Raw genomic sequence first — 26795 nt, 5'->3', positions numbered from 1 at the left:
ATTTATTTATATTTTTCTGAGTAGTGCCCCCATGCCTGAACTGCAACTGTTTTGTAAGCCTGTATGGGTGCATACATGTTGTGTGTGAGACAGAGAGAGAGAGAGAGAGTGATTTAGGATGAGAAGCTTATACTATTCCCTTATTTTGACATTTAAACTCAATATTGTGAAAACCTCAGCAACTAAAAATTCCAGAGTAGTTAGCCTGAATTACCTCAAATTACTAAAATATATGGCAATCTCAAATTAAACATACAGGAGAAGTGCACGTTATTGTACCTTTCATGGAATGCAAATGAACTACAAAGAAACAACACAATTAAAATACCATTCCAGTATTAGTGAATGAATTGCCTGGAGAAATGCAAAGCAATTAAAATGACCAACATTTTCTCCCTTTTGACATGCAAAATATCCAGTTGGAAACAGGAAATTAAATAACATTGTGTTTAAACTTCTAAAGGAATGAAATTCAACATTTTTTACCATTATCATTATTTATTATTTGTATGACAATGGTTCCTAGTAAGTAGCGGAGAGGGAGGCCCAATTGTGCTAGTTATTGTACAAACATAGAATAGTAGACAGTCCCTACCCCAAAGAGCTTACAGTCTAAATAGACAAGACAGATAAAGGGGTAGGGAAAAGGGTTAAAGCATATAGAGAAAGTGATCAATGTGATGGTGGGAAACATCATGTCAATGCCACATTTTTATTTTACTTTTAAATTTAGATGGGGTTTGTTTAGGAAGAAGAGGGTATTAGCTAGTAGAGAAAAAAGAAGGGAGAAGGGGAGATTGAAAGGGGGTATTGAGAGAGGGACTGGACAGGAGAGGGAAACGAGGAGGAACATATTAAAGGCAGGTGGGGGAAGGCTGAAGTGTCGATAGCGTGAGGAAGGATGCAGGGGGAAGTTGGAGCAAACATATAGTGAACACAGGGTAGAGAATGCCCAGATTCAAAACTGTAGAAAGCAACCTGATGACATCACCAGTGTCCACCAGTCTCTGCAGTAGAACCTGCTAAGACGGTTCCTTGTACTTGTTCTGGCCATCTTTGCTTTCTTTTGGTCCTAGTGCTAGCTGGAATTACTTTCTTCCCAATGCCATATCTTTCCTCCCTGGAATATCTTTCTTCCCCAAGCCCCCGGGTCTTGGGGCAGGTCAGTGTTGCATGGATCCTAGTACCCATGTGAGTGGATGGGTGGATCACCGCTGCTCCACAGTTCTAGGTCCAGGGGTAATGGTGGGGGTTTAGTGATTAGATGCTATGTTATTCAGTCATTTGCACTGTCCATCTCCCTAATCTCTGAATGAATTAATCCATAGATTTTGACCTTCCCCTACTCAAGTCTTGCCTCAAAACAAAAGCACTTTTTAGATTTGAAGTTGCTCATCTTTTACCCAGCAAAATAGTGATTCATGTTCTTATTTAATTTATATTGTCATTGAAGTCATCTGAGAGGCTGTACAATTTTAAAGTTAATAATTAAAATAAAATGTACCCCAGTTGCCAAAAATATTGAAATGGAAAAGCTGATGGAAAAAAATGAGAGCAAAATTATTGGAAAGGCATAGCTAAATAGAAAGGATCTTCACAGAGCCTTGAAGGCAGATACGTATAGAGCCACATTAAAAGATGTACTGTACTCAGGAAGGAATTTTCTTTGATGGGAATAACACACCAATCCACTTTCTTTAAAAGATACATTTAAGTGAGAGCAGCATTACAGATTATTACTCTAAAAAGTGTGCATGATTATTTTTAAATATGTCCGTATCCTATTTACTCCATTACTTTATCCGCCCCACAACAGTATTTTTTTAAACATTCAAGTCTGTCTTATTTTTCAGATGGTATCTAATGGGTAACCCCATGTTCCGATAAAACACTTAAACTAGCTATGTTGTCATTTTGAGCTAACATAATGAATGGCGTGATCCTGGATTTTTCTTCACTCCTTCGCTTCCTGAGAGAGACAGATGACTTATTTCCCTTCTTTTTGAATAGTCCTGCTGAATTGTTTTACTTTATGTGCACAGTAGGTAAATGCAGGGCCCCATTAAAGTCTAGGCCTCAGGCACAGTTACTTTTTTAAAAAAACAATTGAACAAAGAGAATTGGCTGAGTAGTAGGACTCAGAGGAAGGAATGGCAGGCTGCCATGCATTGAGCAGCTGCTAGTTGCTATGGCATACACAGTTTAGTTAACATCTGGGCAGCTGTCTAGAGGGATTTAATTGAGAGCCATGGAGAATATATCATATCTTGGAAATTGTTGCGTATTTTTAAAAACATGTAATTTGGTACAATATAATGCATTTTAATGGTCCAATTTTTTTCTTTGGAAACATCCTTTAAATTCATTTTATAAAACATCTAAATTGGATATATTTATTCAGTGGAATATATTGTGTGTTGTATATCAAAACCTAGCATGAGTAATGGAAGTGATGGAATAAAAGAATTTATGAATCAAGACACTTGATCCCAGGTAGGAGATAGAAGCACTAATCAATACCAGAATATAACCTCTGGACTCAACAGTCGGGTGGCTTGTAGACACCATTGACAAGGCCCGTCTCTTTCTCACAGCTTACAGGGAATGGTTACACAAGACATCCCAGAGGATCCCCTCACATGGATTGGGAAGGGGTGGCTGGATTCCAACCATTGTGACCTATGAGAGAGAAGGTGTCCTTCCTAGGAAGTGAGAGAGTGACTCCAGCCCAAAGTGCATCAATGATGGGATGAAAATAGAGAACTGGGCATGGATTTCTGAATAGCCCATACAGGAGCACACACTAAATGTGGGAAACTGTGAGGGAGATCATGCTTGTGGAATTAGTGTGTGCTGGATGGTGACAGACAGTAGTAGGGAATGCAGACTGGGCCACCTGAAGCGCACTCACCAGAGACCTATTGCACTCAGGAGAGGCATCAGGAAAGGCTAAGTTTGAAGAGCCTGCATCCTTCATTTTATCACCCAGCGAACACAGCTGCCAGCTTATAAACCTTAGCCTGGAATTCCACCTTTGAGTACTATGATGGGAGATAAGGCTGGCACTGATATGAAGAAAGTTATGGTGAGGCTAAATGAGGAGGGTGAAGAGAAAGAGAGCTAGGAGAGAGGATGGGATTTTGGCCAAAGAGTGTGACATTCCCCTCTGGTGTTATCTGGACCGGTGATATGCTAGGCCTCTCCAATCTTTGACTCTGGGAGCCAGCCATACCCTGCTGTGCTGTGAGAACCCCCACTCCTGGGCTGTTCACCCACAGCCTCTGGCCTGTAAACTGCCCGCAGCTCCTTGCAAGCGAATGACACCAGCCAATATCTCCAGTCCCAGACACAACCCTAGGAACCTCCATCTTGCAGCATCCAGTTATGCCTGCTGGATGCTGCAAGCTTATATAAATTCGTCAATTTAACAAAAAGAAAAGGAGTACTTGTGGCACCTTAGAGACTAACCAATTTATTTGAGCATAAGCTTTCGTGAGCTACAGCTCACTTTGAGCTCAGATAAATTGGTTAGTCTCTAAGGTGCCACAAGTACTCCTTTTCTTTTTGCGAATACAGACTAACACGGCTGTTACTCTGAAACCAATTTAACAAAGAAATTGATATGTACCAGGCTTGTTCACCCAAGGGGAGTCTCTGACATGCTTCAAACCAAATGCACTGCTTCAGGTAGAATAAACAAACAGATTTATTAACTATGAAGGTAGATTTTAAGTGATTATAAGTCAAAGCATAACAAGTCAGAGTGGTTACAAAAAGAAAAGAAAATGTAAGCACACAGTCTAAACTTTCAACCCTATTAGACTGGGCAGCAACTAGATTAAGCAGTTTCTCACCTCACTGGATAGTGAAGTCTTTAATATACAGGCTTGTTCCTTAAACCTGGGCCAATCTCCTGTGTTGGAGTTTTGTCTTCTTCTCAGTGTCTTGGTTGCTTGCAGCATAAGTGGGGTGGGAGAAGAGCCCAGTATGTGTCCACTCTACTTGTTTTATACTCTCAGTCCATGTGCTTGTAGAACACAAGTCCAGGCATGTCTGTGGGACATTGCTGAGTTTCTCCAAGCAAAGTTGAGCAATTCCCCTGGTGTAGCCTCATTCAGGTGAGTTATCACATTATAGCTCCCTTGCTGGACAATTGCTGTTGATGGGTTGACACCCCGCCCGGAGGTTGGTTACTTTCCTTGCTGTTGCCTCTGGGGAGCTAATATCTGGCTGATTCCTCAACTTACAGCATGTTTTAGTGACAACTGTACAATTCTTATAACTTCATACGCATTAATGATATACATCTATGGATAGAGAAATTACTTTCAGCAGATCATGATCTTTCCCCTGATACCTTACAAGGCATGCTTTGTATGTAAGATCATGATTATATGAAAATGAGGAATATGGGAGTTACAGTACACTCCCCCAAGGTACAGAATGTCACAGAGAATTTTGGAGAAATCATGGTCAGAGGAAGGAGAGAGACTGTGGGAACTTGGAAGACTAGTAACCAAGATGTGACAGGGGCAGAAAAATTCAGGACAAGGTAGGAAGTTTGGAGTGGATCAAACTATGCGGTATGACAGATGGGAGCAAAGGAAGAGGTTAGAAAACAGGAGGATAGAATAATGGCAAAAAGATACTGGAAGAGAGAAAAGGGAAAGAAAAAAGAAATGAATAAAACAGTGGAAGGTGAAACCAAAAAAAAAAAACCCAAGAAAAAACATGCTTAAGGATAATTGTTTTTTGTTCGTTTGTTTTTTGCAGATGTATCCATTTTCTTACAGATTTTTATCTTATTTAATGTTGAAAATAGAGGGAGAGGGAAAGACGGTGTTATAATCTGGCCCAGTCTTCTCTTCTGGACAGTCACCAGTGTGTTGTAAACAGACTCAAATCATGAGCCCCACTTGCTTTGAAGCTCTTGGGGTCTGGATAGTGCCTGGTCACTGTTCCTAGCTCTGGGTCTCTCAGGTATGCTCTCAGGTGCAAGACCATGTCTGACTCCCTTCTTAGGCAGTGGGACACAGGCTAGCCACTTTAATCTCAATGACTTAGTCTCAGTCAGGGGTGAAAGTAAGTTAGAGGACTTACCAGCTGCAGCCCTGAGCAGGGGGTGTGGCCTTAACCGGAAGAGGCAGGGCCTTAAATCCCCGGGCCCTTTAAATCAAGATTTAAAGGGCCAGGGCTCCAGCTGCAGTAGTGGCGGCTGGGAGCCCGGGGCCCTTTAAATCACCCCCAAGCTGCCAGCTACAGACGTGACTGGGAACCCCGGGACTCGGGGGCTATTTAAAGGGTCCAGGGCTCCAGCTGCCGCTACTGCAGTGGAGCCCTGGGCCCTTTAAATCACTGAGGAGCCCTGGAGGCACCCGGCTGCCACTGCTACTCCGGGGCTCTGGGCTCTGGCAGAGCTTTAAAGGGCCTGGGGCTCCACTGTGGTAGCTGCTGCTGGAGCCCTGATCCCTTTAAATCCCCACCTGAGCCCTGCTGCCCGAGCCCTGGGGTAGTGGCAGCCGGGCTCCGTCAGGGATTTAAAGGGCCCCGGGGCTCCAGCCGTCGCTACCACCCCAGCCCTTTAAATCCACTCCGGAGCCCAGCTGCCGCTGCCCCAGGGCTTCAGCAGCAGGGCTCCGGCGGCGATTTAAAGGCCCGGGGTGGTAGCGACGGCTGGAGCCCCGGGGACCTTTAAATCCCCACCAGAGCCCCCCCACCCCTACCCCAGGGCTCGGGCAGCAGGGCTCAGGTGGGGATTTAAAGGGCCAGGGCAGTAGCAGCAGCTGGAGCAGATGCTACCCCAGGGCTTTAAATTGCCCTCTGAGAAAGCCGGTCCCGGTACAGCGCACCGGCTCTTACCGGTACACCGTACCAGGGCGTAATGGCTTACTTTCACCTCTGGTCTCAATTCTCCTGGCACCCCAGCTGCTTAAATACATTCCTTCAGAGTCAACCTGCCCTGTGGGAGCTCTGGTTTCTAATTAAATCATTCAGAGGTAACATAGCAGTAAAGCAAGGAACACTGTCTTAGGAAATGCATTTCTTTACTACAGACACTTTGTAGTAAAGAAATTTCTTTCCTAAACACCTAGAGCACACTAGAAAGGTACAGATAGTTTAAAAGCAACAAAACCCAAACTGGAGAAAGAGGGAGAAATTTCAGATTGGATACGTGGCACTGGGGATGTGAGGATGTGACTGTTCAGGCAGGAAGTAAAATACACGCCTGAACAAATTTATTTTTCCAATTAGAGCTTTGAGTTTTGCTGACAAATACTCATGTGCTGCTTTGACAAATTTAGAATGAGTATAGAAATAAATGTGCTAAGATATTAGTTCCAATTATGATGCACTCAACATAAAAAATATATGTACTGTGTGTTGTTTTTAACATATATGCAAACATATTCATTAATATATAAACATACCCATTGATACTGTTTCCCACTTAACTGTGTAGTTTTATAGGAAATGTGTATATTGTCAGCTGGTAAAATAATGTTTATATGCACACTTGCATTTGAAGCTGATCAATATTCCACTAATGTTTATATACATGTGTTGTTATTCATCTTCAGAATAATTTTGTGTTTTGTTTGTTTATTTTTAGATTACTGGTATGAAGAATATTTATTTTGAATCAGATAAAATTGTTGTTATGAAATGCTGTATGCATTTATGCATTTCTTTGTACTCAATATGAATAATGTGTTTTATTATGGGCTGTGTAAGATTTTATATTATTACCAGCTATTCATTTCCTTGCTTTTAAGTGTGTAGGTTTTTTAAGATACTGTGATAGATAAATTACTCTGTTGCTATTTAGTAATCTTAGCTGGTTTCTTAAATGAAATGTATTTTGTTTTGTTTCATCACTGAAAAAATATTCTTAATAACAAGTGCTGTCAAACTGTATTCTTTATCAGACTTCTACCTCCTTTGTCAGCATTAATATTATAGAACCATATCTCATTTTACAATAATGGTATTTTAAAAATATTTTGCTATTCCTGTCCTTATATATTGCCTTTTGCATGAGATAATGTCAGAGTTTACATATAGTTTAACTCCTGTGGTGCAAAGTAGTTTAGTTTGGCAAGAGAAACACTTCAATTTTTTCCATTTTTAAAAAAAATCTTCAAAAATGACAATATTCAGCTTATTCAAAAATTTCAGCAGATAGTCTCAGTGAATGTTATTCAATAAAATATGAAAGCATGAGGACTTTTTCTCTTAAAAAAGAATGAATGTTTTTATTTATTTTTTATGGCACGTGCATACCAGCTCAGGCCAAGCAGCAAAGGTAGGTAGAGGAACATCCATCTTCCCCCAGATTGTGCATTTGTTTTAGGCTTAAGCATCCGGATGCCTGGCATGGAGCTGCAGTGCCTGCGCTAAGGGGCAGAAATATAGGTGCCTAGAGAATTTTTACAGCAAAAATTTAGGCAGTGAGTGAGTTTAGGCACCAACAGTGTCTGCGGATAGCTCAGTGAGGGGTTTGTGAATCACATGTGCCTGATTCTGGGATTTAGGCCTCTAAAGTGGTAGTTACGCACCTAAGTTATTTTGTGAATCTAGCTGTTGCCTTTTATCGGATTATGAAAAATAATAAGGCATGTTGTTGCTGACATACAGCAGATACCTTAATGAATTGTAAAAATTCCTTCCATCAGGCTGCGGGATTTATAATTTATATATAAATTATTATTCTGACCCAGCAGAGATCAAAAGATTCATATCTACCATAAAATATAACTTTCATCATAGGGAGAGAAGTCATGAGTGAAATCACAGATTCATATATTTTAAGGCCAGAAGGGATCAATTGTGATCACCAGTCTGATTTCCTTGATAACAGGCCATAGACGCTTACCCAGTCATTTCTACTTCTTTGAGTAGAGTCCCTGTGGGTGCTCCATTTCAGATGTGCCTGTGCCTTTAATCAAAGATTTTTGGTGGCAATGACTATTTGGCTTGTACATGTGCCCCACACATCCTTGTACCTCACACTGGGAGGATACAGGCAAACCACACTCAGTTCCTTCTCAACTGACTTCATCCTGAGACGGAGTCTGCTGTGTGACTGTTCTCTTTAGTATTCAACAATTAATTAGTTAATATTATTTTATAATATCGTTGAAACAGTTCATTTTGTTCTTTTTTCCTTTCACTTAAAAGATATTTATGGATATAGTTAGATAGATTTGAAATCTTTCCCCATTCAGGGCTGAATTTTTGTTATTTTGCTTGGGGATGCTGGCCTCCACAGGATTTTAAAGGTGCCTCTCCTTGCACAAGGCTATTCAGATTAGTCCTGTTGAAATCCTGGATCCTGGGATCCTTCCCCACTGCTAAAGGACTTCCCCCATCCTAAGGGGAGGATCCACAAGGTCCAGGATCTCAATTAATTATGGGGGACAACTAAAGGTATAACAGGGACAGGAGTGGGCTAAACGAAGGGAACCTGACAGGGACACTGAGCAGAGAACCCAGGACAGCACCCACTGATCCTCGAAGGTGTAAAGGGAGCCAGCGGACCCCGCCCAAAGGAACTGTGCCCGGATGCGTGAGTGGAAGGAGGATCAGACATAGGCCCCACAGTATCTAGAAACCCTGTCAGCCAGTCTCTTCTCTCTGGTCTTGTAGATGGTCATTTTGTCCAGTGCTAGGAGGAGGTTGACAAGGAGGTCCCACAACTTAGTGGGGCCATGGATAGGGGGTGCGTAGATAAGGAGGTGAGGGGAAAGGTTCAGCCAAAAATGCAATAGGATATCTAAGAGGAGCTGGAACAAGGTGAAAGGCATTCTTAATGCCTCCACTGTTTTGGAGAGACTCGTATTCTCAGTAAGTGCAAGATCTGCACTTCCTTCAAGGGCATATCCCTCAAAATAGGGAAATTAAATTTAAACTCCTCATGATGGAACAAGCCTAAAGACAGGCTTTGGATCCAGGGGCAGGGGACCTGCCTGTACCTAGACCTCCCAATACAGCTAGTGCCCAGACCACATCAAGATCTCTGTCACTGAAGGCTACTTAACACATGTAGGTGGTAGTGTGGCATTAATTGCTTCTATAGCACCGAAGACCTTAGAAAAGGTAGCCTTGACATTTGCCTCTATGCAGAAAAAGGCAAAGACTCATCCTCAAAGAAAGTCTTTGCACAAATGCAATGCACAAAAAGGCTGTGGAGATCTCAGGTCCCAAGGGGAGTTCCGTGGAGGCTCTAAGTGATTCTGGTACCACAAAGGCAGGGAAGTTCTCAAAGACAGACTCAATGCCTAGCTCACATACCCATACCTGGAGCTGTAGAGACTCTTCCAAGGGGAATTCTAGTCTCATCCCTGAACATAAGTCAGTCTCATCAACATGGAAGTCAACTGATGGAATCAGAGTCAACTCATTCCCTTGCCAGTCGCTTGGTGCCAGCTACCTTGGAACCAAAGCCGTCTTCCACATGTTCTCGCTCAGCCCATCTCTGAAGCTGTGGGTACTGCAAGAATTTAGATACTCTAAGGCCCTAATAGTATCTTTGGAGCTGGAGTACCCTCTGTTAACTGGTACTGGATTGTTATCTACACCAAGATTTACTTTGTCACTGACCCCTCCACCCCATAATCTAGAGTACCATGCTCACTCTCTATAATAAAAGCAGAACAGTTATCTCTCCCCTCATTGGAGTATGCTGAAAAGGATTCAAATCTCAGCACAGGTTTCCCCTCTCTGCACAAGATCGCATCATAAGAATGGCATACTGGGTCAGACCAAAGGTACATCTAGCCCAGGATCCTGTCTTCAGACAGTGGCCAATGCCAGAACAGGTAATCATCAAGTGATCCATCCCCTCTCACCAATTCCCAGCTTCTGGCAAACAGAGGCTAAAGACCCCATCTCTGTCCATTCTGGCTAATAGCCATTGATGGACCCATCCTTCATGACCTTATCTAGTTCTTTTTTTAAGCTTGTTATAGTCTTGGCCTTCACAACATCTTCTGGAAAGAAATTCCACAAGTTGACTGTGCATTTTGTGGGGGAGGGGGGAATTCCTTTTGTTTGTTTTAAACATGCTGCCTATTAATTTCATTTGATGACCCCTAGTTCTTGTGTTATGAGAAGGAGTAAATAACACTTCCTTATTTATTTTCTCCACATCAGACATGATTTTATAGCCCTCTAACATATCCCCCCTTAGCTGTCTCTTTTCCAAGCTGAAAAGTCCCCATTTTGTTAATCTCTCCTCATATGGAAGCCATTCCATACCCCTAATAATTTGTGTTGCCCTTTTCTGAACCTTTTCCAATTCCACTCTATACTTTTTGAGATGGGGTGACCACATCTGCACATAGTATTCAAGATGTGGGTGTACCGTGGATTTATAGAGAGGCAATATGATATTTATGTCTTATTATATAGCCCTTTCTTAAAGATTCCCAATATTCTGTTAGCTTTTTTGACTGTCGCTGCACATGGAGTGGATGTTTTCAGAGAACTATCCACAATGATCCCAAGATTTCTTTCTTCCCTAGGGAGAACTTCGAGTGGTATCAGATAATTTAGAATGCAGCATTTTATATGTATAGTTGGGATTATATAAATTCAGGGCGGTGACCCTTGCAGCAATAATACCTTCATTAGATTTAGGAGATTGGTTTGTGACCCTTGACCTACAAGACACACATTTTCATGTCACTATTCATATTTCACACAAGATATTTCTTCATTTTCTAATCAACAATGAACACTACCATTAGTGGGTGCTGCCTTTTGGCCTATGTTCTTCCCTAAGCCTATTCTCAAAGACTCTGTTGGTAATTGCTGCCCACCTATGTCCTCTGGGTATAATTGTTTCCCCATATCTGGTAATTGGTTGATCGGGGCAGATTTTCATAGGAAGTATTGGCAGCCATAAAGATGATATGATCTCTTTTGCACAAAAGAGGGGTCTGTTTTGACTCCAGTACAGCATTTGGACTTCATAGGAGCACCCCCTTATGCAGTGACATGCACAGCATACCTCCCTTCCAGCAGATTTCTCGCACTAACAAGTCTTATCTCAAGGATTCAGGGAAGTCTTCAAGTAACAGTAAGAGATTATCTTCAGCCTCTGGGAGCACATGTCAGTTTGCATCTGTGCAGCATGCCCAATTACATCTCCTAAGTCTCCCGTGCTGTCTTTGAATTGTTTATAAACCAAGCAAGTACAATATAGGGAAGTTAGTGTCTGTTTCCCAATGGATTGTACAGTCACTCAATTGGTGGAAGGACCCGACCAAAACCTGTGCAGTTGGTCCATTCTTTCAGAATCTTTCCACCATAGCGATAGCCTAGTGAAGAAGGCTTTAAACTAGGTTTGATGGGGGCAGGATACAAAAGCTCACAGTTAAGTAAAACATATGGAGACATGGGAGAAGGGTCAGAATTTGGGGGGAGCATGGGCCGGTATAGCAGGAATAAGGGAGAGATAAGAGAGAAAATGGAGGGGAAATCAAATCAGTATCTTAGATGACAGTATACTAATGCAAGAAGTATGGGGAATAAGCAGGAAGAACTAAAAATGCTAGCTAATAAACAGAACTTTGACATAGTTGGCATCACAGAGACTTGGCAGGATAATACACATGACTGGAATATTGGTATAGAAGGGTACATCTTGCTTAGAAAGGACAAGCAGGGGGAAAGGGAGGAGGTATTGCCTTATATATCAAAAATGTATACAGCTGGACTGAGGTTGAGATGGAAATAGGAGAAAGACTTGTTCAAAGTCTCTGACTAACGATAAAAAGGGTAAAAAACAAGGGTGATGTCCTTCTAGGAGTCTACTACAGACCACTTAACCAGGAATAGGTGTGGATGAGGCTTTTTATAAACAACGAACAAAATCATCCCAAGAACAGAAGTTGGTGGTGATGGGGGACTTCAACTACCCAGACATCCGCTGGAAAAATAACACGGCAGGACATAGATTATCCAGCAAGTTCTTGGAATGTATTGCAGACAACTTTTTTTATTTCAGAAGGTGGAGAAAACCACTAGGGGAGAGGCTGTTCTAGATTTGTTGAGAATTTGAAATTGGTTGAGAATTTGAAAGTGGAAGGCAGCTTGGGTGAAAGTGTTTCCTTTAACCTCTGAGGATAGGACAAGAAGCAATTGATTTAAATTACAGCAAGAACTGTTTAGGTTAGACATTAGGAAAAACTTTCTAACCATCTGGGTGGTTAAGCCCTGTAATAAATTGCCTAGGAAGTTTGAGGAATCTCCATCACTGGAGATTTTTAAGAGCAGGTTAGAAAAACACCTGCCAGGGTTGGTCTTGATAATACTTAGTCCTGCTTTAAGTGCAGGGGACTGGACTAGAAAATCTCTCAAGGTCCCTTCCGGTCCTATGATTTTTTGATTCTATGATAACATCAGATGCTTCACTATTGGGGTGAGGGATCACATCTGGAAAATGCAGAGGACACAGCCACTATGAGAGCAACTTCTACACGTCAGTCTTCTGGAATTTAGATCAGAGAGAAAGGCTTGCCTATACCTTTTACCTCTAATCAGATCCACGTTAGTAAAGATAATGACAGACAATGTGGCAGGAAGGTATTGTATCAACCAACAAGAAGGAGTATGTTTCCCATTTCTCCATGCTGAAGTGATAAAGCTCTTGAATTGGTCCAGAGCCAACCAGATAGTCATCTCAGCTTCTTGCCTCCCCAGTATTCAGAACACCATGGCAGAAAACCTCAGCAGACATTTCTTCCTAAATTATGAGTGGGAGTTGGATTCCTGTGTCTTCAACCCCAGATTCATAGCATGGAGGTTCCCAGAGATTGATCTGTTTGGCAGAGCAGCCAACGCAAAATGTATCGGGTATTGCTCCAGAGGGAGTCTTGATCCCCATTCACTAGGAGACATTTTTCTTATCTCGTGGGTCTTCTTTAGGCATATCCACTGACACCATTATTGTTGAAGATTCTCGATGAGATTGGGCCGTGATCATATTGATTGCACCAATGTGGCTGAGACAAGTTTGAAATCCCTTTCTAACCAAACTCACCTCCCTCCCTCCATCGGGGCTTCTGATCAGTCCTTTGTTTTCAGGAGTAGAGATACCCTGTTCATCAGAAGTATAACACATTTTATTAAATAGTAGAAAAAAGCTATAAGACATAGTTATCTCCACAGTGGAAACTATACCATCTTTGGTGTAACCGTTGTTGGATCTTGCCAACTCACTCTTCTCTTCCTGTGGTAGTGGATTACCTGTTGGAACTGAAAGCACTGGGGCATTCTGTGAATTCCATTATGGTCCACTTAACTGCAATAACAGCTTTTTCACTCATCCATAGAGTTTTTTTCAGTCTTTGCTCATTCAACCACGGTAAGATTACAACAGTAAGATTCCTAAGAGGTCTATCAAATCTCTCCTCTCAAATTAGAGATTCTGCTCCCACCTGGGACCTGAATCTAATTCTTAGTTGCCTCATGAAACATCTTTTTGAGCCATGAGCTGCATCTTCTTTATTAGATTTATCAATGAAGACAGCTTTCTTGGTGGCCAGGATGCCTGCCCAAAGGGTTGGAGAATTGGGGGCTTTAGTGGCAGACCCCCCATTTATGGTATTCACCAGAAAGAAAGTGTCACTAGAGCCCTATCCAAGATTTTTTCCCAAAGTATCATCTTAGTTTCATATTAAACTATCAATATCCCATTCCCGCCCACAAACCACACCAGACTATTCAGGAAGCTATATTCCATATCTTAGATGTCAGGAGGGCCTTTTATCTAGAGAGGTCCAAACATTTATAAGATCTCCTAGACTATTTGTATCCATTGCTGACAGAAACATGGGATTGGTAATTTCAAAATTATCAAAGTGGTTCTCCAGATGTATTAAAATCTGTTACAACTGAACTCATGTTCAGCCTACTTCAAGAGTGATAGCACATTCCAGAAGAGCACTATCTATAGCCTTACTTAAAGACTTACCAATTCAAGACATCCTTAGAGCACCAACTTGTCTTCTGTTCATACTTTTTGTAATGATCATGCCTTAGTTCCATCTTCAAGATCAGATGCTGGAGTAGGCAATTCAGTTCTCTCCTCTGTATCGAACTCTGCTCCAAATCTTAATGGGGTACTGTTCAGGAGTGACCTGAACTGGAGCACCCACAGGGACAATACTCGAAGAAGAGGTTACTCAACTTGTGCAGTAACTGGAGTTCTTTGAGCTGTGTACCCCTGTGGGTGCTCCCCTCCTTCCCCTCTGCTTCAGATCTCCCTGGTGGGACTTTGTGTTGGAAAAGGAACTGGGGTGGTTCACCCATGCAGCCTCATATAGCCTTGGTGTGGGACAGTAGGAGGGTGTGAGGTGCCTTCACAGGCCAAACAGAACTTTTACCAAAAATCTCCAATCAGAGGCACAGGGCACAGGCGCATCTGAAGTGGGTTAGCCACTGGGACACACTACTCAAAGAACTGCACAAGGTGAGTAACCTCACCTTCAAGCTCATAATTTCTGTTTGAACTATGACATATCTTTCAGATTTTGTTTACTAGAAAAGAAAAAAATAATTACTAATCTCTGTTTTGTCTAACCTGTATGGCATTAAAAAAATAAAACATGTCAACTTCAAAGTGCTGTTATTCATGAAAAAGCTCCATCTACTCCAGTGGTGGTGAAGAAGAGTCTAAAAAAAGGATCTGACTGAAATTAAGGGTAAACATGAAACCCTTTGTAGAAACCCCCCCTCGCCCAAATAAATTAATAAAAATCTAGTTCACATTTATGATAGAAGTGAGATTGGCCTTGGCCAGTGAGACTTTTTTAGAGTACAAATGCCAGTATTTTCAATGCCTAAAGATAGGTATCTACATTCATATTTAGGCACCTAAATAAAAGTTCTGATTTTCAGATATGGAAAGCACTAACAGCTCCTGTTTGAAAATTTGGTCATGATTATTTACTATATGTAACAGTGTCAGTACCCATATACTTACATTTACTGTAATTCCCACTGAGTCAGGGTATTTGCTTGAATAAGGATCTTAGCATTTCCCCTATACAATTCAGGATCAGGCCCATAGAAATATCAGTTCAATAAGCAATCACTGCTTAACATTTCCTGACACCTCTAAGTAACGTGAGGAATAATTAAAAAAAAAATCTGGAGCATTTTAAGTTCTGCAGCTTTCCCACCATAGAATATGTTTTTCTGATCTTTCCTGGTCAGTACAGTGAAATCTGTTAATTACATCCACCAAAGGGTTTGCTGTTTTCTGGCCCTATAAGAGGTGGCTATCTAATGCAATGGAATTAATATTGAGGAACTCTTTGGGGGATTGATATTTAACTAACTGTTAGGGGACATAATTGCATTTAGCAACTGATAATTAGCTCATGTTCCACTGTACTTGGAGGAAAGGCCTGTAAAAAAAAAATACTGTACTGTATTGTACAGTAGTGTCAGCATGGTGTAAGTGGACAATTTACTGTTGTAAGTGCCATCTTTAGAATGACACTTTATTATTATTATTTATTGTTATTAGTTTAGTTATAATTAGTTATAAGTTGGTAACACTGAGAGGCCAGAGCCCTATAGTACTAGTGCTGTACAAACATTGCAAAAAGATGTCGCCTTAAAACAAAAGTCTTTAATACTACTGTTCATTAAGGATCCCATTACAATTTTTACAGGAGGTGTTATCCCTAATTGCCTTGCAAAATCAAACATAAATCATTCTATCTAAACCCCATCTGCAGATTTTTGCTATATATTCATTTTGGGTGCAATTCATGATAGTGAATAGAGCCAGCACAGGACTGATGCACCACAGAAGCCCTTGAAATAGGGCTCCAGTGACATTAAAGTAGTGCCTGGACTTTATGTTGTCTTTTTGTATTGAGGGTGAAATTCACTTCCTCCCTAAACTAATTAGTACTGAGATTGTATATTTTAAAATAGCCATGTTCCTCTCAAAAGCTTGATGGTACTTCAGTGTTAACTGAAGCAATCTTCAAAAAGAACAGGAGTATTTGTGGCACCTTAGAGACTAACATATTTATTAGAGCATAAGCTTTCGTGGGCTACAGCCCACTTCATCGGATGTATAGAATGAAACATATAGTAAGAAGAAATATATATACATACAGATAAGTTGGAAGTTGCCATACAAACTGTGAGAGGCTAATTAGTTAAGATGAGCTATTATCACCAGGAGAAAAAAACTTTTGTAGTGATAATCAAGATGGCCCATTTAGACAGTTGACAAGAAGGTGTGAGGATACTTAACTTTAGGGAAATAGATTCAATATGTGTAATGACCTAGCCACTCCCAGTCTCTATTCAAACCCAACTTAATGGTATCTAGTTTGCAAATTAATTCAAGCTCAGCAGTTTCTCACTGGAGTCTGTTTCTGAAGCTTTTCTGTTGCAAAATTGCCACCCTTAAATCTTTTACTGAGTGGCCAGAGAGGTTGAAGTGTTCTCCTACCAGATTTTGAATGTTATAATTCCTGATGACAGATTTGTGTCCATTTATTCTTTTGCGTTGAGACCGTCCGGTTTGGCAATGTACATAGCAGAGTGGCATTGCTGGCACATGATGGCATATATCACGTTGGTAGAGCCCCTGATGGCATGACTAATGTGATTAGGTCCTATGATGGTGTCACTTGAATAAATATATTTGAGCATAAGCATCCGATGAAGTGAACTGTAGCTCACGAAAGCTTATGCTCAAATAAATTGGTTAGTCTCTAAGGTGCCACAAGTACTCCTTTTCTTTTTTGCGAATACAGACTAACATGGCTGTTACTCTGAAACCTTGAATAAATATGTGGACAGAGTTGGCATCGGGCTTTGTTACAAGGATAGGTTCCTGGGTTAGTGTTTTTGGTGTGTGGTTGCTGGAGAGTATTTGCTTCAGGTTGGGAGGGCTGTCTGTAAGCGAGGACTGGTCTGTTTCCCAAGATCTGTGAGAGTGAGGGATTATTTTTCAGGATAGGTTGTAAATCTTTGATGATGCGCTGGAGAGGTTTTAGTTGGGGGCTGAAGGTGATGGCTAGTGGCGTTCTGTTATTTTTTTGTTGGGCCTATCCTGTGGTAGGTGACTTCTGGGTACTCTTCTGGCTCTGTCAATCTGTGCATCATGTGCCAGCAATGCCCCTCTGCCATGTACATTATAATATATTTCTGTTAGCTTTGACAGTTTATTGACAGATCTGGATAACAAGAGTAAAGGAAGAATTGGGTGATCTTTACTGAACTAAAGCTTCGTCTGCTTTCTAAACTGTGACTGAACAGTGAAGACAAAATAATAAAAAAAAGTTTTGAACCAGAAAGCATAGAAAAGCATAACCTATACATTTATTGCAATATAACAGTCAATTACACATTGAATATTTTTTGTATAAAGCAACTAACTTTTTTTTAAAATATAAGCTAAAATGTAACTTAAAGGATTCTACTCTTGAAATTATATTAGTGTCAGGAATTATATTTGAACATAGAAATCTTCCAAGCTTTCTAAAGCTCCTTAAATCATCAGAGGCAGGGAACACTGTGGAGACAGCAGACCAGATTCTCTGGACCAGGTGGTTTATGCTTAGCGTAAGGCTGGAGGTCTGGTTTTCAGTTATGTGTGTAGCCCCAATCCTATGGCTGACAGAGTCTGTCAGCTGCCTTTGGGGGTTATTTAGGGAACCAGGAATCAACCAGAAGCAAGGGCATTTAACCAAACCCCTTTTACACTGGGCAAGCCAACCAAGGTTACTCCTCTACTGGCCAGATCCTCCAGCTGCCCTAACATCACACTATTTTCAAACCATACAGTGAGTGAGACATCCTCCTCTTGCCTCTTCCTCCTACATCCATAATAACATGGATTAGGGTGACCATATTTTCCTATGCTGAATAAGGGACACCTGGTAAAATTATTCATATTCAAGCAAGTTCAACGGCAATCAGTCAGAACTATGCAATACAAACATCCAAATTAACATCAAGTTGACTGAGCCCCTGTTAAAAAGAAATACTGCTGAGTTGGATTCTTTTTTTTATCTTCTTATCCTTAAGACTTTAGGGTTCGCTTGGGGAGAAGTGACATGCACACACACACGCACACACTCCCGTGTACCTCTCTCACACGGTGTGTGTGTGTGGATGTGGGTGTGTGTATGTGTGTCTGATCAACCAACCCGACCCTCCTTACCCGGCGCTCTCTGCCTTCCGTGCCTGGCTGGGCCACCAGGATGGACCCGCTTCTCTTGGTACGTGGCACCATGTCTTCCTGAGGCAACATGTGTGTGCGGGGAGGATGCAGGGTCACATGCTCTCCCTCCCCAGATTTCTGCTAGGGTTCACATCAGAATGTGGCTAGGAGCAGCCTTTCCACACTGTGCATGAAGGAGGGAATGGGAACTGCTTCCAGTCACAGTGGAGGAATGGGAGAGGAAGGGATGATCGGGCTCGTGTCTTTGCAGAGCTCATCTCTTTCTCACCCCCACCTTCCGCATTGTGGTTGTAGCAGCTTGTCCTTTCCTGCCCACACAGTGGTGAAAGGCAGCTAACACTTCCAGGCTGCTGCTGGCCAGCAACATAACCCAGACACCTCCTTTCCTCCACTAATGTGCAGGCAGGAAGGGGTTAAGCCCTAGGATGCAGTGTGGACCAGGACCCAGGAACCTGATTGCAGGGGCTTCAGCAAACCTGCCAGAGAGATGGCTTAGCAGTGGAGGGTGCCTAGGAGACAGAGCAGCCCCATGCTCCCTGGGGGCAGGACCCAGGGTGGGGTGTGTGTGAAGACATAGGGGCTGACTCTGTGGGTGCTCCAGGGCTGGAGCACCCACTGGCAGCTCCCCGCCCCATCCCCCTGCCCCAGCTCACATCTTCCTCCTCCCCTGAGCATGCCACGTCTCCGCTTCTCCCCGCTAGTTCCCAGCACTTGCCACCATGAAACAGCTGTTTCGCGCAGCAAGCGCTGGGAGGGGGGGGAGGAGCGGGAATATGGTGTGCTCATGGGAGGAGGTGGGGAAGAGGCAGGGCTGGGGTGGGGACTTTGGGGAAGGGATTGGAATTGGGATGGGGCTTAAATATGAGACTGTCCCTTTAAAAATGGGATGTCTGGTCACCCTAGAATAGTTTGACTCTGAAAGGAGATATGTCCAACTCTCCTGGACTGGAGGGAGTGTCATTGCAACTCAGGATCTATAGGGGTGCTTGAAAATGTGAAGATATATATGTAGGGGGGAGATTCAAAAAGAGAACTTGCCTCTTGCATATATGTGTACACACCACAAAATAAAATGTCTAATTAAACCTCACTCTTATTTTCTACTAATTGACAATCTAGCCACATATGGTGAGCAGATCCTCCCTATATCCATAATCGCTGTCATTCGTTTCCCAAGATGCAGACCAAACACAGGGCACAATTCTAAATATTCACTGCTTTTAAAGAAGTTAAACACACTTCCCTGTTACAAACTCGCCTTAGAATTTCATTGTGCAAGTATATGCTAATTTATGCCTGTAGCTTCATTTCATTTTTAAAAATAAAAGAGTAATGAACACACAAACTGCAATTAAAGAATGGGGGGAAAAATGGAAAATGGAGGGAAACAAATTGGCATTTGTGGTGGTAGTGGAAGCACAATCGGTGCTTAACATTCCTTAGGAATTCTGTACTTGTTCTGTTCAAGGTTCCATTCTGGGGGAGGATGCTTTTTCATGGTGTGGTGGTCTGTAGATTGTGTGTTGTGCGTGTTTTTTCCCTTGATTTCCAGAGATTAAGTACAACAGGAAAAAATAATTTTTAAAAATGTGTCATAACTTCATTTAACGAATGCTGTACTTAAGCAATACAGTATTTTGAATAGGTCCTGATGAGTTTTAAGCAACATACTATGAAAGACATCAGGAATAAATTATTTCTTAGAAATATTAATCTTCTTATCACTGAAAGGCATCCAACCAAGGAAAATTGTTCTTGTAGAGACTTTGATTATTTTGTTCTGCAGAACCTTTAAAATTTTGGGCCATTTTTCTATTCCATTTTTAACCACAATAAATGTATTCCTCCTGTTACATTTTCATTTGTTTTCTTTTCAGCTCCTTGTGGCTATAATGTAACCTCTCCGAATGGTACAGTTTATTCCCCAGGATTTCCAGATGAATATCCAAATTCAAAGGACTGTACATGGTTTATTTCTGTCCCTCAAGGCCATGGGGTTTATATCAACTTTACCTTACTCCAAACTGAACCAGTGAATGACTACATTGCAGTATGGTATGTGACTGTTCAATGCAAAATAATTGGTGTCTGGTTGATTTATCCTTGACTCTGTGTCTGTAGCTCTGACATTACTTAGTAGTGTTCTCTATGATGCAATGTAGGTTCCAAAGAAACAGAATGGTTAAGAATAAGGTTAAAAAAATAGAACATAAACTAACTGCATAAATGGACAGAATAAGTTCCACATAATACGGCATTCTTGTAGTAGTGTTGGTCATAGTATATTAGAGAGATCAGGTGGGTGAGGTAATATATTTTATTGGACCAATACAGAAATTGGTCCAATAAAATATATTACCTCATCCACCTTGTACCCCTTATGGTGCAGGCAGGTGATAACAATTATGTTTGTTTTTTAGTTGATGTTTCGGTAATCTGACTTTTAAAATGAAAATATTAATTAAAATATAGGGTTCATGTTAATTTGAAAACTAATGGATATTAATATCATAATGCATTAGGCAGAGGAAGGGAAAATTTCAAAGCCCCTTTAGCCTCAATTTTTTAGTTCCTCTTCAAGTGCTTGCACGTGTCCACTAGGTTGTGCTGCTCCTCTTGCATTGGTTTTCCCCGTAGTACCTCTAGGGGCAGCACAACCCACCACCAAGCTCCTCATGCTGCAAGTGAGGGTATAAAGGGCGGAAATGTCTCACCCCTCCAGTTCCTTCTTACCATCCAGGGTTGGAGCATTGGTGGTCCCTGTGAACAACTACTCAATCTACTTAGTGGTGGTCAAAAAGTTCTCTGGAGTTTTATTTTCATTTAGGGTTTTATTAATATAAAATTTTAAGTTTATTTCTTTTGGTTTAGCCTGTTGGTTTTTTGGGGTGGGGGAGGTTTCCAATCTGGTGTGTCTCCAGATCCCGCCCAGTACCAGGGTAACTTATTCCTAGGTCCCAAGGATTCAAAACTTGCTCAGGCTGCAGGAAGGTTATGCCTGTTTAATGACTCTGATTCCCACTGCCTCAAGTTCCTGGGTGAAAGCCACATTACAGACAGGTGCTCAGTCTGTTGCGGCTTCAAGACTAGGATGGAGAAGCTGAGGGAGGAACACCACCAATGTATCCTCATGGAGGCTGACCTTATGCTGGCTTCAGAGCCCCCTTGATCATATAAAGAAAGCTCTAGAAGACTCCTTTCTGAAGTGCTCTCCCAGCTATGTCAGCTGAAAGAGGCCAAAGAATATCCTGGTTTCCGGGATAATCATCTTTGAGGCTCAGGGAATCAGACCAGCTACTTTTCTGGTGGTGACAGAAAAGTCTTCCCTGATCACTACAGATACCGATTATGCCAGAGGCTTATGCCACAGCTAGAGCCTTATTATGCCTGTAGGTACCACTGCTGTCTTTGCTTCAGGGGGAGGATACTTGCTCGTCACTGATGCAGCCATCTAGATTGTCAGCACCTGGTCACTCATCCATGGCACTATCTGCCTCAGAATGGAATGAAAATAACATGGTCTGTCTGTGGGGGTTGAACAGTAGTGTGGGTGTGGTGAATAATAGAATTCCTGAGGGTCATTATAAGGCTACTCCAAAGCCAAAGGAGGTTCATACTCCCCCTAGACCTTCATAATCTGAACAGATACATCACAACGATAAAGTTCTGGATGGTTTATCTGGCCTCAATTATCCCTTCCTTAGATCCAAGAGACCAATATGCTGCTCTCGACTTACAAGGATGTCTACTTCCATGTGGCAATGCACCCTGATCACAGGAAGTTCTGTCAGCACCAAGGGTTTTTCTCAAGTGCATGGCAGTGGCAGTGGCTACCTTTTGCAAAGGGGATGTACATGTGTATTCTTATCTGGATGACTGGCTGGTCTGGGGCTGCTTCAGACACCAGATTCTGGTCACCGTTCATCTAACGGTGTCTTCTCAATGCACTTGGCCTGCAACTAACTGCAATATGTCAATTTTTTCAGATATCCAAGGGCTAGAATTCCTTGGGGCAGTTCTGGATTCAACATCTGCCAGGGCATTGCTGCCTCTTTCAAGGTTTCGAACTCTGTGATACCTGTGTGTGTCTCTCAAGAGGCATTCCCAGACTACTGTAAAGGATTACTCCAGGATCCTAGATCACATGGTAGTCTCTCACACCAAAGTGAAACTTCAGAGGTCTGCAGACTAAGCTCAATTTGGTATATTGTCCTCAGGTTCACCATCTTGATAAGCTGGTTCATATTGCAGATACTGTGTTTTTGTCTCTGGACCGGAGGATGAGCCAAGACAATGTATGCAGAGGAATTCCCTTCTTGACCCCTTTCCCTTCCATGACTCTGGTAACGTACACCTTGGCCATGGAATAAAAAGCACATCATGGTGCAAGGATTTTGGACTTTCCTTGAAGCCAGGCTCCACATATACATTTTGGAGTCGAGAACAATATTTTGTGGATTGCAGCAGTTTGCCTCATATCCAAGGCAAGATGGTATAGGTTCTCACTGACAACAGTGGTGTTTTATGTGAACAAGCTAGGTGGTGCCAGGTCCAACAGCCTTCACCAGGAGACAATCAAGTTATGAACTGGTATATTCAAAGCTCGGTCAAATGCATCCCAGGGGTTCAAAATGGTTTAGTGGGTCATCTGAGCAGATCCCTCAGCTTAAACCACAAATGATCTCTCAACACAAATATTCTGGCTTGGATGTTTGTCCCAGGAGGTTTTTCAATCTGTGGACCTATTTGCAATCCATCAGAACAGGAAGTGTCCCCCTTTGTGCTACAGAGCGGGTCTCAGCCCCAGGTCAATACTGGATGCTTTCCTATTTCTGTGGGACAGGGACCTCCTCTATGCATTCCCACCAGTGCCTCTGAATCCTGGAATCATTATCAAACTCACACAGGATCACAACAGAATGATCCTTATAGCTCCAGACTCACTGAGACAGACACATTCAGACCTCCATAATCTGACCTCTCAGCAGCCCTTGCTGTTGTCAGTGACCAAAGACCTCCTGGTGCAGCACCAGGGATGAATGCTGCACCCAACTCCTCAAGTGCTGCACTTCACATTAGTGCCTGAGTATGGAGAAAGCACATTGCTCAGCGGCTGTCCAGAATGTTCTTATTATTAGTAGCAAACATTCCAACAGAGCTACTTACCTGAGTAAGTGGAATTCTCCCACACAGACTAGCATTCAGACAATCCTTCAATATCTTTTGAAACTTGAGTTGGGTTTAGCATTCAGGTCAGGGTGCATCTAGTGGCTAGTTCAGCTTTTAATCCTTGAATAAAACTGTCTCTACTCACCCCATCATGACCAGTTTCTTGAAAGGTCTTGATAGATTGTTTCTGCTGTTCAGAGAACTAATGCCTTCCTGGACTTGAATCTAATGTCATCTGTGCTTATGGACCCTCCTTTTAAGCCCTTGGTATCATGTTATTTTCTGTGCCTATCAGCAAAGGCAGCATTTTTAATGGTCAGCACTTTTCTCAGGAGGATAGATGAACTAAATGTGTTGGTCACATATCCACCATACACAGCTTTCTACAAGGGCAAAGACTAGCTTAGACTGCACATTAAGTTCCTCTCTAAGGTGGTCTCTGACTTCCACATGAACCAGTCTATTTACCTGCTAGTTTTTTTTCCCAAAGCCACATGCACACAGAGATGAGAGGAGACTCCACACCCTCGATGTTTATCGCACGTTGGCTTTTTACTTGGATAAAACAAAGCCCTTCCAGGTCTCTTCCTAGCTTTTTATATCCGAAGCAGTATATATGAGAGGTCATCCAATAACAACTCAGACTCCCCAGGTGGATCACCCGGTGCATCACAATGGCTTTTACTCCTAAGGGAGTAATAGACTCATGGCACGTTCACGAAGAGCACAAATTCGACTGCATTTCTGGCACATATCCCAGTTGTAGACATCTGACAAGCAGTGACATGGTCCTCAATCCGTATTTCCAGCAGCCATTATTCACTGTCTGCTGCTTCAAGGCAAGGTGGTTGAACTGTTCCTCTTCAGAGGAGACTCCAAATCTCATCTTCTGGGGTAACAGCTTGGGAGTCATCGACAGTGTAATGACATATGCAAGCACTCAAAGAAGAAAAAATGGTTACTTATCTTCTCATAACTGTATTCTTCAAGATGTTTTGCATATGTTCATTACACAGTGCACCCTCCTTCCCCAGCACATGAGAGTCTACCATTAGGTTCCAGTGCGAAGAAACTGGAGGAGGGATGGAGAATCTCTATCCTTTATATCCTCACTTGCAGCACAAGTAGCTTGGAGATATGCGGGGTCACCCCATAGGTACTGCTAGGCAAAATTATCTGGCACTGCTCCATGAGGCGCACACATGCCTACAGTCTGATGGACATATCCAACACACCTCAAAGAACCACTGTTACAAGAAGAAAAGGAGTACTTGTGGCACCTTAGAGACTAACAAATTTATTAGAGCATAAGCTTTCGTGAACTACAGCTCACTTCATCGGATGCATACAGTGGAAAATACAGTGGGGAGATTTTATATACACAGAGAACATGAAACAATGGGTGTTACCATACAGACTGTAACAAGAATGACCAGGAAAGGTGAGCTATTTTCAGCAGGAGAGCGGGGGGGGGGGGGGAGGGGACACCTTTTGTAGTGATAATCAAGGTGGGCCATTTCCAGCACCTTACAAGAACAGTAGGAGGGGAAATAAACAAAAATCTCCCCACTATATTTTCCACTGTATGCATCCAATGAAGTGAGCTATAGCTCATGAAAGCTTATGCTCTAATAAATTTGTTAGTCTCTAAGGTGCCACAAGTACTCCTTTTCTTTTTACGGATACAGACTAACAGGGCTGCTACTCTGAAATCTGTTGCAAGAAGGTAAGTAACAGCGGTTGGTTTTATTTTAATTTTATTTATTTATAGTTGTCATTAGTGGCACCATGTATTTATGTTAGGATGTGGTCAATTTCCAAGCAGGTACTGGAACGAATAGTGATAAATGCATTAAACACACTTGACAAATGACAATTGTATACATAATATCTTATGCACTCTTTAAAACATAGTTCATGGATACTCTGGTTTTATATATATAATATATTTGTCTGTGATCAGGAGGTTAACTTGATAGGTTTAGGATAAACAAGACCTGAATTAATACACTGGCTTCTTATTTGTGAGAAGTTGGACTGAACTCATCATAGACTGAAGTGAGCAAATATCCTTCTAATCTAAAGACAGTGAAAGGGCAGAAGCTAAATGATTTCTGGAGTATAATGTTGTAAAGTACACATCACAAAAGCTTCTTGATTCAGCTTGGGTTCAGCAGGTGTAACCTACAGAGAACCCACCAAAGAAGTGTTCTAGAGGTTGGAAAATGAAAACAGTGTTTTCATTGTTCTGACTTTTTGGCTGAAATGTTTTTACATAATGATACTCAAAATGAAAGTAGCTTAATATTATATGTGTGTGTGTGTGTATGTATATATATATATATGTATAATACACATCACAAAAGCTTCTTGATTCAGCTTGGGTTCAGCAGGTGTAACCTGTATAACACTTGTATAATATTAAGCTGCTTTCATTTTGAGTATCATTATGTAAAAACATTTCAGCTAAAAAGTCAGAACAATTAAAACACTGTTTTCACTTTCCAACCTCTAGAACACTTCTTTGGTGGGTCCTCTGTAGGATACACCTGCTGAACCCAAGCTGAATCAAGAAGCTTTTGTGATGTGTACTTTACATATACATACTTTACTTTATATATATATTTGGTGTCTGTCCTGCTGTTGTGTGATGCAGAACTCTTATTTGATTTCTTAGCACATTTGTACAGCAGTTGGGAATGAATGGCAATCATGAACAAAAGTGTCATCCTGCAAACCCTTACTCCCTTGATTGTACTGGGACTACTGGCATAAAAAAGGCTTGCAGGATTTGACATGTAGGCAATAAAGGTATCATGTGATTTCAAGAGTTCTCCAGATATGTAAAATTGTTTATTTTTTGAGGTACAACAGATTTATGTGTGAAACATAGGAAGGGAAAAGAATGGAAGAGAGGTGTAGAAAACCCAGGATTCTAAAGGTAGCCTGTAGATATCTTACCTATGCAAAAATTAAAGTGACTACTGCATGCATTTTTCCCAACCTTCTCTCAAAGGGTCAGGCTTTGATGTTAGAAAAAATATTCAACATTGCCTTCATAGACTGAATATAAATTGAAACTACCTCAACCACAGTAGTTAGGATTAACTTGCTTTCTCAAAGATTTAGTCTGCTGTCAAAAGAAAATAGATTGTTAATTTAAATTTTAATTATATAGGTTTTTACTAAGACTACTTTCTTTCCTTTGGTCCCTAGGGATGGTCCTGACCAAAATTCACCTCAGCTGGGTGTTTTCAGTGGGAACACAGCTCTTGAAACAGCTTACAGCTCGACCAATCAAGTGCTTCTCAAATTTCACAGTGACTTCTCAACTGGAGGGTTCTTTGTCCTCAATTTCCATGGTCAGTCAGCTTCCTAGGAACATATAGTTTTGCAGATCAGT

The 26795-nt window shown here is 41.7% G+C and overlaps 1 protein-coding gene across 1 annotated transcript in view; it reads left to right on the top strand.

Annotated features, from left to right (window-relative positions):
* CSMD1 (CUB and Sushi multiple domains 1) overlaps positions 1-26795 on the top strand; it is a 1979019-nt gene that overhangs the window by 1753877 nt on the left and 198347 nt on the right. Inside the window, exons 43-44 of the mRNA XM_037894193.2 lie at positions 20101-20278; positions 26609-26754. Of these exons, the coding sequence (XP_037750121.1) occupies positions 20101-20278; positions 26609-26754 (324 nt within the window). The remainder of the gene's footprint in view (positions 1-20100; positions 20279-26608; positions 26755-26795) is intronic.

The sequence above is a fragment of the Chelonia mydas genome, chromosome 3 (assembly GCF_015237465.2).
Source record: "Chelonia mydas isolate rCheMyd1 chromosome 3, rCheMyd1.pri.v2, whole genome shotgun sequence".
In the NCBI taxonomy this organism is placed as follows: domain Eukaryota; kingdom Metazoa; phylum Chordata; order Testudines; family Cheloniidae; genus Chelonia; species Chelonia mydas.
The sequence above is the reverse complement of the archived record's forward strand: the minus strand, read 5'-3'. Positions and strand labels throughout refer to the sequence as shown.